The 14,482-nt window shown below is 32.0% G+C and overlaps 1 protein-coding gene across 1 annotated transcript in view; it reads right to left on the bottom strand.

Moving 5' to 3' along the window:
* LOC126883260 (enolase-phosphatase E1) overlaps nt 1–14,482 on the bottom strand; it is a 102,576-nt gene that overhangs the window by 11,320 nt on the left and 76,774 nt on the right. Inside the window, exons 4-5 of the mRNA XM_050648571.1 lie at nt 12,089–12,261; nt 4,106–4,283 (exon numbers count right to left, since the gene is read on the bottom strand). Of these exons, the coding sequence (XP_050504528.1) occupies nt 4,106–4,283; nt 12,089–12,261 (351 nt within the window). The remainder of the gene's footprint in view (nt 1–4,105; nt 4,284–12,088; nt 12,262–14,482) is intronic.

Genomic DNA, 14,482 nt, shown 5'->3' with positions numbered 1-14,482 from the left:
TGCCGTAAATTGCTTGATTGTCACATGGTAATCGACTATCATTACTCATAATGGACCGTGATAGTGTGACGTCAAAACGTCAAATATTTTTCCAAACAAATCAAAAATCATGTTTGACGTCTGTCAATGGATTATACACACGTGATTTGTGTAATCATTTTTAATTTTATTTTGTTTTAACAAGCATCTGACCATATCTAACCATATCTAACCATATCTCGGATGAAATTTGGACATGATCCGGCACATTTATACAAAATAAAGATAATTGATAACAATCTTTGTGATATTTGCAATGAAACGGCGGACTTGGATCATATATTTTTTAATTGTAAGAAGTACACACATCAGTCAGACATTCTTACAAAAAATTTAATAAGTTTAAATGTTATGTATCTTTTGGCACTGAGTGATAAACATATTTTTGATTTTATTTTGTTTTTCCTATGACTGTAAAATTAAGTTATAGAATGACTAGATTAGGCTTGTAACCTTAAATGTCTTTCCTTTTGATTGCCTACATGCCTGCCTTACCGTGTGGGGTGGGTATTAGGTAATCAATAATTATTAAGAAAAAAGAAAAACCCTTGAATGAGAAAAGTGTGACCCTTGTCCTTATCCCAAAATTTTTATTAAGATTAATTTAGCAAAAATTCACTTTGAAAATAAAATGTTTATTATATCTATTCTTAACAAAAAGGTCGGTCAGACTTAGATAACCTTAACTTAGATTACTAATTAGATAGCTTAGATAAGATATATTATGTTTATGTATGTACTATTTACTTTGTTTCTGGCCCCATGTTCTAATCCTAAATCCAATAAAAAAAACAAGCATCTGCACATTTTTTCTAAAGACAATCCTTGTTAGTCATATCAATCATATTGCTTTTAATTTTATAAATGTCCCTACACATAATCAAGGATTTACATACTACAATAGTACTTAGTGCGTTTCTTCAGGTTCTTAACCAGTCCTATTTGGAAATATGGTGGAAAATATACTATAAGCATTGATTACAATAACGGGTACACAACACATTACCATTTTGTAAAAATTAAACATCTTACAAGCAATATATTCCAATTATAAAAACCAAAATAAACACCACCTGTGAATTTATGTTTTGTTTGGCAAAATTTCCAGAGTAGCCAACATTGATTTGACGTCACGACTATCACGGTCCATTGACCAATTTTTGTTGACCATGTAAGCGCATCTTAAAATGATTTGGGGAATTATCTTCAATAAAAATTTCCAAATCGATGGATACGTAAAAGAGAGTTTAATGAATGGCCATCTGGTTCTGCAGATTTATTAACCCCTTAAACTTTTGGTTATGGGATTGTTTAAAACCAGGTATCTTTAGGATATGGCGATAAAGCCTCATTTCGAAGGCATCTAATCTGATTATGTTCCTCATTTTGAGTGTCCAGCCCTCTACACCATATAGCAACACCAACCATACGTAGCACTTAGTAAACCTTAGTCTCAGTTAAAGATAGAACTTTGAACAGGTCAGTACCTTCCTGAATTTCACGAAAGCTTGTCAAGCTTGCTCAATGTGACATTTTACTTCCCTGTCCGGTGCCCAGTATTCTCCGATTATAATGACGTAAGTTGTTGAAGATCGACTATGTTGTCACAAATTGAGTTAAGACACCATAATCAGCATATCGTATGTTGTTTATCAATACTCCATTCAATTTGATTCCCATATCTGCATCTTTCAAAGACTCTTGAAATATGGCATCCGAATAAATTTTAGATCAAAGAGGGGAAAGCACACATCTCTGTCGAACACCCTTTCTTATATGTATGCGAGTTTGGATGTAGAATTGTCTATTTTTAATTGTGCCGTTTGGTACCAGTACAACAAAAAATTGTGCCGTTTGAACAAACTATACAGGGTGTCCAGAAACTCTACTGACAAACAAATACAGGAGATTCCTCAGATAATTTTAAGACAATTTAACCCAATTCACTTAGTCCGAAAACGCTTCCTAAGGCAAGCCGCACACCAAAGAAACATGAAACGAAAAACATGTTTCATGAAAAGAAAACACTGCTAAACAAATCTCAAAGTCCGCCTATCAATGAAACGAGTGTGATTCATGCTAATGACACATTTTTATTTTCGGAGAGTCTCATAAATGACCGGACGTATATTTGTTTAGCAGTGGTTTATTTCCATGAAACGTAATTTACGTTTCATGTTTCTTTGATGTGCGGCCTGGCTAAGAAGGGAGCTAGAGCTATTTGAAAATGGCGTCTGGTAATTAGTTTTTCTTAAATACCTCCGGAACACTTCTATTTAGAAAAACAAAAGTGGGTATGCGTATTAATCTTCCAGACATAAATCGATTCCATTTATTGCAAATTTCTAGTAACAGTCATAGGCGACTTTTTTGTCTTTAACTTTTAGGCATTTCTGACTCTGGATTATTAAATTGTGAGGTATTCTTGTACTAAAAGGTACTCTTGTTGTAAGTCAATAGGTCAGTTTTCTAGAAAAATCGATTTGAAAATTCTTTGTTTTAAATAATAAAAAAAGGATTTCAAAAAATACTATTTAGAAAAACGAAAACTTGTACGTTTAATTATATTCCAGAGATGAATCGATTTCATTAATTGCGAATTTCTAATATCGGTCATACGACCATCGGTTTTGGGTAGGTCAGCGGTTATTTTATCGCATAACTTTTTTGGCTTTAATTTTTTTAGCATTTTTGACACTAGATTATTAAATTAGGAGGTATTCTGTAAAATACACAATTTTTCTGAATTTTTTTTTTCAAATTCGATATGAAAAATTTTCAAATTGATTTTTCTAGAGAACTGTGTTCTACCGACTTAAATCAAGAGTCCGTTTTAGTACTAGCATACTTCACAATTTAATAATCCAAAGTAAAAAATGCTTAAAATTTAAAGGCAAACAAGTTGTCCGATAAAATAACCGTTACAAATTCGCAATGGATGGAATCGATTTTTCTCTGGAAGATAAATATGTGTACCAATTTTTGCTTGAAAGTGTTCTGGAGGTATTTAAGAAAAAAATAATTACAAGTCGCCATTTTCAAAGAGCTCTAGCTCCTTTAGGAAGCATTTTCGGACAAAGGTGAATTTGGTTAAATTGTCTTAAAATTACCTGAGGAATCTCCTGTCTTTGTTTGTCGGTAGAGTTTCTGGACACCCTGTATAATAGAGTAATTGTACAATATGTACAAGAAAAAGAACAATTCTTCAGCTATGAAAGAGTGGAAGAATTATGACGATAACAGAATATGGTGAATAGAAGTGAAATTCTTGAATATAATTATGTATAGAAACAATCCAGCATAAACAAAACACACAAAACGTTCATAAAGGAAACAAAAGCACTTACAATGAAAATATAATCAATATGGATGGGAGAAGAAATATAAATGAGAAATAACATGGAGATAAAATAATTATTGCAAAATTCACAAAGATGAAGAATAAGATGGCACGGACGCCCAAAATTTCGGTTTTAAATGCATTCATTTTTTCGAATCCTGAGAAAACTAATAAGTATTTTTGAAAAATTTAAACGCAGAAAGAAATATTAAGCCGAAAGTCCCTTAGAATAACCCAAAAATTTCTTTTAAATGAGATATTTGAACTTAAAAATCACACTAAATTTTCTTTTTTTTTCACTCCTGTAACTTATTAAAATAAACATTGTATAAGTTTTCAGGGACTTTCGGCCCTCTGTAATAATGTAATGTTTCATTCTGCGTTTAAATGTTTCAAAAATACTTATTAGTTTTCTCAAGATTCGAAAAAATGAATACACTTAAATAGCATTGGACCAAGATTTGCGCAAAGAAAACAAATAGAACCAGCGTATTATAGAATGTTGAAAGATAATGGGATTTATCAATACTTTAAGAGATAGATTTTTGATGAAAATTAAGAAAGAGCAATAAGATACAACAAAAGTAAGTTAGCTCTGCTACACAACATAATACCAATATAGCTTATAAATTGCTCTTTCCCATTTTAACCCACACAAATTTTCCACATACACATTGAATACGGCGTTATGATACTAAAAGGAAATATGGTTGATATGGTTTTTACCTTTGACGACGATTTCTTCCTTCTCCGTGACATCATCTCCATCAACTTCCATCGGTTCATCTTCAACTTTAGCATTCGCTGATGATGTTTCAGTAGGAGTTTCTTCTTTTTTCTCCTCCTTGTCCTTCTCCTCCTCTACACCGTTTTCAGTTTTTGCCATCTTGCTTGGACGTTCCTCCTAAATTAGAAAACCAAAGCAATGAAGACGTGAAACTGATATATATGGTGAAGTGACAAATATATGTACCAAACACTGAATAGATGGTTTTGGTTTATTATAAGTTAAAAGTAATGTGTGTAATAAACAATCAATTAATGAGAATAATAAAAAAATAAATCATTAGTGAAGATACTAGATATCTCGGTGTATTTGATCCATTTTCTAACTATTAACTGTTTAGATATCATATGAATGATACTGTTATGGCGATTCATATGTTGAATGTAAACGATCACATAATAATTGTCTGTTAGTAGTATTATAACATGTACGGCTAACGGCTACCCAAATGTTAAATGTAAACGACCACATAAAAATAATTGTTTGTTAGTGGTGTTATAACAGTGCATCCATTTATCATGATAAAATATGTTGTGACAATAAATGTCAGATTATTTTGCTGTTCAAAAATACAAAGATTGGTAATTACTCTGGGCTAATTAGCAAACGACAAGGAAAAGTTATTTACCAGCAATTTTATTGATGGAATCGAATCTTATGATTGAATATATTAATAATATAGGTATGCAAAGTGCGCAGATAGTGTGCTACTTTTTTTTATAAACAAAATGGCCCCCGAAAATCGTGTTTTTAAATTTTTGCTCTATAACTCCAAATATTTTAACTTTACACCAAAAACACCCCAATTAAAAATTCACCGTAAATAATTTCTGCATAGAGACGTGTTTTTCTCAATTTACTTTGACGAAAATTTTCCCCGGAAAATGCGGGGTTTTCCAACAATATCTTTAATTTTCAACTAAAATTTTAGATAAGTAATTGTGTATCAATAAATAAATAACTTGGTAATATAAAAGCTCTTTTCGTGTAGATTATAATTCCAGAAGCCGATAGAAATTGAAATAACTATGATTTTTGTATAAAAAGACACTGTACTATCTAACATACTTTACAGAATTGAAATTGGACTATTTAAGCGGACTCACGATCATTTTAAAATTATAAACAAATAGAATATCTCGGGAAATATGAAATTAAATCACATAAACGGAATTGGAAAACAACGCGACAGGACGCTTCTTTTAAAAGAAAAAACGTTTAATTGTGTTCCTGAGATACAACCGGTCTAAGTTGACCGGCATTTACGTCAAAGATATAAACAATAGGATCATAATTTTCAAATCATCAACATTTTTGTTGTTGTCTTTCTCCACACCAATTTTCATATCTTTAAAATACTCACAACATATATTATTATAATAAAAACTATCGATATTACGAGTGAAAATTGCGAAAAATAGCAAAATTCCAATAAAAAATTAGGTTGGAGAAAATATAATCTCAAAGTTCAAAATCGGTATACGTTAAAAAATGCATTTTCTCGGCTTCCCATGGAGCAATTTTCTTCACTTCTTTTTTTGTTCCCAAGTAACTCGAGTAGAGCCATCTAACTAATGCATTCTTAAATGTCAAAGTTGCTTTTGTTTTGTTATAATAAATTAATTATACAGCTTTCAAATGAGAATATTTGTGTTTTTGACGTTAAAAGGTACACTTGTAGTAAGTTTATCTAAGAAAAGTCTACAACTGGAAAAATATGTAGTTTTCTTTTCTTATAAATAAATTAATCTATTATAACAAAACAAAAGCAACTTTGACATTTAATAATGCATTAGTTAGATGGCTCTCCTAGAGTTACTTGGGAACAAAAAAAGAATGGCTCAATGGGAAGCCGAGAAAATGCATTTTTTTAACGTATACCGATTTTGAACTTTGAGATTACATTTTATCTAACCTAATTTTTGATTGGAATTTTGTTATTTTTGGCAATTTTCACTCGTAATATTGATAGTTTTTATTATAATAATATATGTTATGAGTATTTTAAAGATATGAAAATTGGTGTGGAGAAAGAGGATAAAAGTATAAAGGTGATGGTTTGAAAATTATGATCCTATTGTTTATATCTTTGCCGCAAATGCCGGTCATATTTGACCGGTTGTATCTCAGGAACCACTCATCACAATTAAACGTTTCTTCTTTTAAAAGTCGAGATATTCTATTTGTTTATAAGCCAAAAAATTGTTTATAATTTTAAAATGTTCGTGAGGCAGCTTAAATAGTCCAATTTCAATTCTGCAAAGTACATTAGATAGGTACAGTGTCTTTTTATAGAAAAATCATAGTTATTCTTATGTATCATAATTATTGTGGTTATTATAGCGACCGTAAATTTTTAATTAACAATTCAATTGTTGCTAAACTGTTCATTCAATTTCCATCGGCTTCTGTAATTGTAATCTATAAGAAAATACCTTTTACATTACCAAGTTATTTAATTATTGATGAACAATTACTTATCTAAAATTTTAGTTGAAAATCAAAGATTTTGTTGAAAAAACCCGCATTTTCCGGGTAAAATTTTCGTCGAAGTAAATCGGGAAAAACACGTCTCTATGCAGAATTTAATTACAGTTAATTTTTATTTAGGTGTTTTGGGCGTAAAGTTAAAATCTTTAGAGCAGAAATTGAAAAAAACAAACCACAATTTTCGGGCGCCATTTTGTTTATAAAAAGAGTAGCACACTATCTGCGGACTTTGCATACCTATGTTATTAATATATTCAATCATTCGATTCCATCAATAAAATTGCTGGTAAATAACTTCTCCAAAAAATGACCGATTCTCCGATAATCTGCCCAGACTAAATATAGATCTTTATGATGAAAGACCTACAACAGGCATTGTAGCCCACTGGAATATTGTACGGGCCATACTGAACATATTCTGTTCAATAACTTGCGCAAGAAGAGGGATTACATAAATACATATCTGTAAATAAATGAAAAGAAAAACAATTATCTAAGAATGTAAGTTACAATATATAGAAGCTAAATAAGAAATGAAAAGGTACATGCATTCCTTAATGTAATAGCCGTTAATTGAGGCTATCAGAGCCAACAGTGGCCCAAGCCCAAAAAACAAAGTTTTTGAGATAAATGCAATCTTTGCATTCGTATTTCCATTATGTTTATAATCTATATTATTTATAGGTTGTGGCTTAGGCCACTGTTGCTCTGAGGTCCTCAATTATACTTTATGTGATCTAAATAAAAATAAAACATTAAAACTGTTACAAACTGGAATAAACAGATGATGAGATTACTAACAAGTTAAAAAAGGTAAATTATATAAATCAGTGAATCGATTTTTCTGCCACAAAAAGTGCTTATATACTGAAAATAAAATAAAAAGAAAATACAGAAAAAGAAAACAGGGAGGATTACATTAATAGGAGAAACTATTAAAAACAAGAAAAAGAAAATAAATAGAAAAGGCTTACCAAAGAAGTTAGCAAATAGGCTTTAGGATATTTGAAAAATTAAAAGTACATATTATAAGTACTTATTAAAAGTACTTATAAAAATTGAAACAGGGATCAACTGCCGCCCAAAAATCCATACGTTATTCGTCCGACTACTATTTAGTGCTTGTAAAGTCAGATTTAACCCACCCACTGCCGATAACGCGCCAGCGCGTGATATGGTTACTTCAGTCAGGTGCCGTTTAACAGAATCGCTCCTAACCGAGCTCCATCCTCTTGGACAGGCAGCTAGTGGGTTAATAAAGTATCGAAAGAAAGAAATATACAAATGTAGACAAGAAGAAATACAAATAGAAAATATATGAGACGAATCTACAAAATTTCTTTCGCCAAAAATGGCCCAAGAGCAGAGGATAGAAGTAGAAAACATTGAAAATGAAATTAGCTTGGTACGAGCTGTAAAAAGCAATCAATATAACTAACAAGTTGACAGTAAATCAAAATTAATAATCAAAATAAATCGACAAAAACGACCAATTTACCAGCAATCTAATAGAAAACTAATCAATTAGTCAAGAACACAAAAACAAATGAGTGATTTGCAAAAAACACTAGTGATGAATTTTTACAGACAACAGTAATAAGTCTGGTGCTTAAAATGAAAAAAATATTGAAATTCAATCACTTTAAAAAAATTACAAGTTAATTACAAATCGACAGGAGATTTCAGAAAAATACAGTTAGAAGAGATACCGGCGGACCAAAATCAGGAAAATATAAAGAAAGTACATATAGAATGTTGATTCTACTCTCACATAGCATGAGATCTAGTGAAGTTGATCATTACATGCAGATAGTCAAACGGCTATGGGGGCTTCCAGGATAGACTCTAGGCGTGAGTGAGTAAGAGGTGTGATTGACGATAGCTTGATATACTGATAAAACAACAGTGTCACACTGGTATGTCACCAGGGAATATACAACAATGTAAAAGCTAATGAACTTATAGAAGAGGACTAAACTAGGAAAAAAACAGAGAATTTAAATTAGCAACCATACCTTTGAACAAGACAAAGAATTCACATATATGTTCAAAAACAAAATACATGGTAGTTAGCCGTTTGGCCCATCAAGATTCCCGGTTATATGTTGATGGTCATATAATTCAAAGAGGTTTTAAATATCTTGGTTGCCATATTACTGAACTAGATCCAGATAAAGAGATAAAATGTAGAATCGAGATAGCCCGCACAACATTTTTAAAAAGAGGTCATTCTTCTGTAATGATAACTTGCAACTTCAACTTCGAAAGCGCATGATTAAATGCTACATTTGGTCAGTCCTCTTGTATGGTGTCGAAGCATGGACATAAAAAATATCCACCATTAACCGTTTGGAGGCCTTTGAAATGTGGCTGCACAGACATATACTGAAATTACCATGGACGGCTACTCTGACAAGTGTGGCAGTCCTTAAGAGAGCAAATGCTGCCCGCAAGCTGATTGATAACATCAAATATAGAAGGATGGTCTATTTTGGACACGTAGTAAGGGAAGACCGGTATAATATTCTTCAACTTATTATGATGGGTAAAATCGAAGGACGAAGAGGAATTGGTACAAAGCAGGCCTCTTGGTTGAAGAATATCCGGGAGTGGACAGGAATAAAGAAAGCAGAACACCTATTTAGAATAGCTCGAGACAGAGACAGTTTCGCCATGTTAATTGCCAACGTCAAGGGGACTTGATAGGGCACGTTAAGAAGAAGTGTTAGTAAGTTTACATACTATTTGAGTCAAAGGATCTAGTTTGTGATAAGTCGAATAACATAGCACAAGTTACCCAATTGCAAATTGTACAATCAAACCCGCTAATCAGAATACAAGTTTTAAGAATAAAAATTTCGATCCACCAATGATCAGTTATTAGAATATCCCGGTTATAGGAATACTTTTGCTTGGCACGAAGATTATTCTTATAAGCAGGTGCAACTGTATTTCCCATTAGATAGTCGGTAAATTAAGGATTAAAATTTCATGTAGACAAATACTACAGCGTTGTTTTTAGTATATTTGATATTACTCAAATAGTTCTACAGCTAAATTGTTAAATGTATATTATGAGAGTTAGGATGGCAACACAAATGAATGTGTAGATTCAACAATTCAAAATGATCTTAAAAATCCTCAATTGATCTTCATTATTATTCTTCATGAGGTATAAACAATACAGATATACGTAGTTTGTTTCCTTTCGTCATCTTCAGTATTTCATTTAAGCTGTTGTATCCAAGGAGTGCTCTAAAAATAGAAATAATTTGTATAATCAAGTATTCTGGAGCATATAATTCAATACTTACTATACCTAAATGTATATACAGAGTGTTCAGAAACTCTCCTGACGAACGAAGACTGGAGATTTCTCAGATAATTTTAAAATAATTTAACCCAATTAACCTAGTCCGGTGGAGAAGATCCATCATGGACGAGATAAGAAGTCAAGGAAAGTCTTGGAATGAGGTGAAGGCCCTAGCGCAAAATAGAACCCGATGGGCGCGTTTTCACTGAAGCTCTATGCTCCACTTACGAGTTCAAGAACATTATGTATGTATACCTAGTCCGAAAATGCTTTCTAAGGGAGCTAGAGCTCTTTGAAGATGGAGTCTTGTAATTAGTTTTTCTTAAATATCTCCCGAACGCTTCTACTTCGAAAAACGAAAACTGGAACGCCTATTTACCTTCTAGAGATAAATCAATTCGATCAATTGCAAATTTCTAGTATCAGTCATATGCATCCGTTTTGAGTAGGTCATTATTTTATCACATAACTTTTTTGTCTTTAATTTTTAAGCATATTTGACACTAAATCATTAAATTATGAGATATTGTAATACTAAAAGTGACTCTTGCTTTAAGTCGGTAAAAACATTTAGAAAAACGAAAACTGGTACATTTATTTATCTTCCAGAGATGAATCGATTTCATTCAAATCAAAACAGTGCATCCTACCGACTTAAAACAATAATATCTTTTAGTACTAGAATATCTCACACTTTAACAATTCAGTGTTAACAATGTTAAAAAGTTAAAAATAAAAAAGTTATACAATAAAATAATCGTTGCCCTTCCCAAAACAGACGCCTATGACTGGTACTAGAAATTCACAATCGATGGAATTGATTGATCTCTGGAACATAAACAGGTGTATCAGTTTTAGTTTTTCTAAATAAACGCGTTCTGGAGATATTGAAAAAAAAAAACTAATTACGAGGTGCCATCTTTAATCTTTTGACTGCCAACCACAATAAGAGGTTATTCTCATTATGCTAGCTAAATATTAGACCCATAAGATGATATCGTCGGTGATTTTGCAAAACCTCGTATGAGAATTTTTTTTTCAGAAATTGGCTTTTTGTCCTGTCCTCCGTTAAGGGGTACACATGTTATCGTAATGAAAATGTCAAGAAACCTAATTACGTTAACATAGTTACGAAATGACATTTTCATTACGTCGACATGTGTTTTTTGACAGAGTTTCTGACAGGGCAAAAAACTAAATTCTGGAAAGGAAAAATTTTCATACGAGGTTTTGCAGAATCACCGACGATATGAAGAACACGAGAGTTGCGTTGCTGGCAGTCAATAGGTTAAGGAGCTCTCTAGCTTCTTTAGGAAGCATTTTCAGACTAGGTGAATTGGGCGAGTTGTTTTAAAATTATCTGAGGAATCTGCAGTCTTCGTTTGCCAGGAAGATTTCTACAACAAAAGCTGTCAGTAACTGAGCGCATACTTTTCTAAACATGGATCTGGTAGCATCTATTATTTTTTCGGAATTTTATATGCAATCCTTTTTAAATTTATCTGGTTCTTTTCCTATTGGATGTAGCAATATTAATTCTGAAAACTTTGTTCAATATTAGTAAATTTGTTGCCTTAAATCATATACTTACCACAAATACACCAAGTTTCATATCGTAATTATGACAAAATTGTCATAGATTACAAAGCCCACTACAAACCATGCGATTAAAATTTAAAATAGAAAACTTTAGTCATATAGATACAAAAATGGATCAACATAATATGGGATAACCTATTACTTGAGAGAAAACACTAAAAACATTGAATACACTTTTATTAAAGAAATATTTACAAAAAAATCTTTGGGACACTAGTAATTCTTCATTAGATATGTTAACAAAACCTTCTAATTAGTACTTGACACAAACAGGTACCATTTAAACTTTGGTTATCATAAAACAGTAATTTTTAATAGGTTGAACAATTCAATAAATCTGCTAAAAACAAATGAATTTTTGCTAAAATTTTCACTACCAATTAGTAGTATGTTATATATTAAAACAACACAAAATCTGGAATAAATGCAGTAACATGTTCAACCCATGAAACCTTAAAATATATCTACTAGAAAAGTAAAATAATATCTACTTGTGTTTTCTAGATTTGTTTGAACGAACCTCTGTTGGTGCACTCTCCTCTTCATTTTTACGTTTTACTGATTTGTCAAATACAACATCCTGGAAACTGGATATAACAGGGAAATCTTTGGAAGCTTCTTCGGGTAAAGCATCATTACCATCTCTAGTAATTAGGACAGAAGATAACCCAGCAGTTTTAGCAGCTTTCGCCTCTGAAAAATAATATACTTTTTGTTAAACAAAGTATTTACAGGTTACCATAAATTCAATTGTTAAGATTTTTTTACATAATGACCAAATGGTACGCTGGAATATCAACCAATTTGATATAATTTAGCAAGAAATCAATTTCAGAAACAAAGTAAAAGTTAAGTACAGTAGAGCGTCAATAATCCGAACTAATTGGTACAGGGGTAGTTCGGATTATCGAACATATGTTCAAAATACATACAAAGCTATTAAACATAGTACATATGTACATACGTTTAAGTTACAAGGAATAAAACACCTGCATAATAAACAAATATATTGTATGTATTTCTGCATAAACAAAACAAAAATCCGCGGTCATATTTTGTCCATATTGTCATATTAAATCCAAAAATTCGGGCCGCGATCATATTTTTTAATTTTATAATTTTTTTTGCGTTCGGATTACCAGGGTTCGGATTATCGACGCTCTACTGTGATAGGAATAAAATAAAAATTACAGCTGGTGAACTTTGACGGATTATAGACTTGTCAGGGTATGGGCCCATTGTCTTACCTGCCAGTATTTTGTCTTAACTAATGCAACTAAAATAGACAGAGCACAAAAACAAATTGCCAGAAGAGACTCAGAAATGAGAGATAAATGTAGGGGGAATTAACAGAGCGGTATGTCCTAAATTATTCTGAACGATCCCAATCAGGACCCTACAAGCTAATATTGGGCACAATAAGGCAGCTTCCAACGAACTTACTGTTACTAAGGGAGTTCAATGTTACATTAATATAAGTACCGGGTGGCCAACTAAGAACGGCCGTCGGCTATATCTCAGAAACGGATTATGTCAGAGCTTCGGGATAAAAAATTTTATGACAAAAGTGACCTCGAGAAAAGCCTGGAAATTATTTTTAGAATTGTAGGTCTACCGCTAGATGGCGCAATTTAAACAGAAAAATTTAAAAAGGAAAATTTGACAAAATTTTACCAATTAACAGGCATTCAAAATACGATCATCTTATTCTTCATAAAATTATGCGTATATTTTGTAATACAAGTTTTGGTCAATCTTTTAAAATAAGAGGTAGGGGAGAGTGGGAACCTTGTTACGGAAAAGTGCTTGTAAGTCCGGTTCTGCTTAACCGATCTTTACAAATTTGGTCTTGTTGTAAACAGCTCTTTACTGGCAATGTAGGAGTTATAATGTCGAAGCAACCTAATATGTTTGGTACCTGCTAGAGGGCGCTATTTAATTTTTATTTTAAATCTAGTTTTCCTTGAAAAATATTAAATAGAAACATACCGTTTTATTATCAGATTATAAAAGAAGAATAAATTAGCAATAAAATACCGAAAACAGCATGTCGATATCTTCTTCCAATCCGGAGATATCTTAAAAAACGTGTTAAATGGGAGAAACTTTTATGCTTAACTTAACAGTAGTTATAAACCCACTAACTTAACTAATAATTGCATAGGTCTTACAAATTACATTAATTTACAATAACAATACATTGTAAATCATAAATTATAAAAAAAAATGCTCAGATACAATTGGCTTTTAACTACATAAATTAAAATTTATACTTACCTACTACCAATAATACACAAACTAAGTACCTAAGTAAATTCCAAAATAGTAATTACTGAGAAAAAACTAAGACTAATGGCGCCCAAGGTGCTCAAAATGTTGTCCATCATTTGCAATACAAGACAAAAGTCTCCGACGAGTGGATAAAACGGAAGCTTCAATTTCTGCTACTGGGATGCTTTGTATTGCATCTCGTATTCTTTGAATCATATTATCCCTTGTCGTAGGTCTATTAATAAAAACTATCTCTTTTATTCTTCCCCACAAATAAAAATCCAAACACGTTAGGTCGGGGGACCTTGCTGGCCAAGCAAATAGGCTTCCACGTCCTATCCACCTATCAGGATAGGTTTGGTCTAAGAAATTCCGAACACCTCTATAGTAATGTGCTGGGCACCCATCATGCTGAAAAATCATGTCTCGACGAGTTGCTAATGGTACGTCTTCTAAAAGTAGTGGCAATTGGTTCATTAGAAAATCTAAATAATTTTCTCCATTCAAATTTTCATTAAAAAAATATGGTCCAATTATTTGTCCACCTAGAATACCGCACCATACATTAACAGACCAACGACCCTGATGCCGAACCTCCTGCATCCAATGGGGATTCGTTTCAGACCAGTAATGCATATTATGG

This window comes from Diabrotica virgifera, chromosome 4 (assembly GCF_917563875.1).
Source record: "Diabrotica virgifera virgifera chromosome 4, PGI_DIABVI_V3a".
Taxonomy (NCBI): Eukaryota; Metazoa; Arthropoda; class Insecta; order Coleoptera; family Chrysomelidae; genus Diabrotica; species Diabrotica virgifera.
The sequence above is the reverse complement of the archived record's forward strand: the minus strand, read 5'-3'. Positions and strand labels throughout refer to the sequence as shown.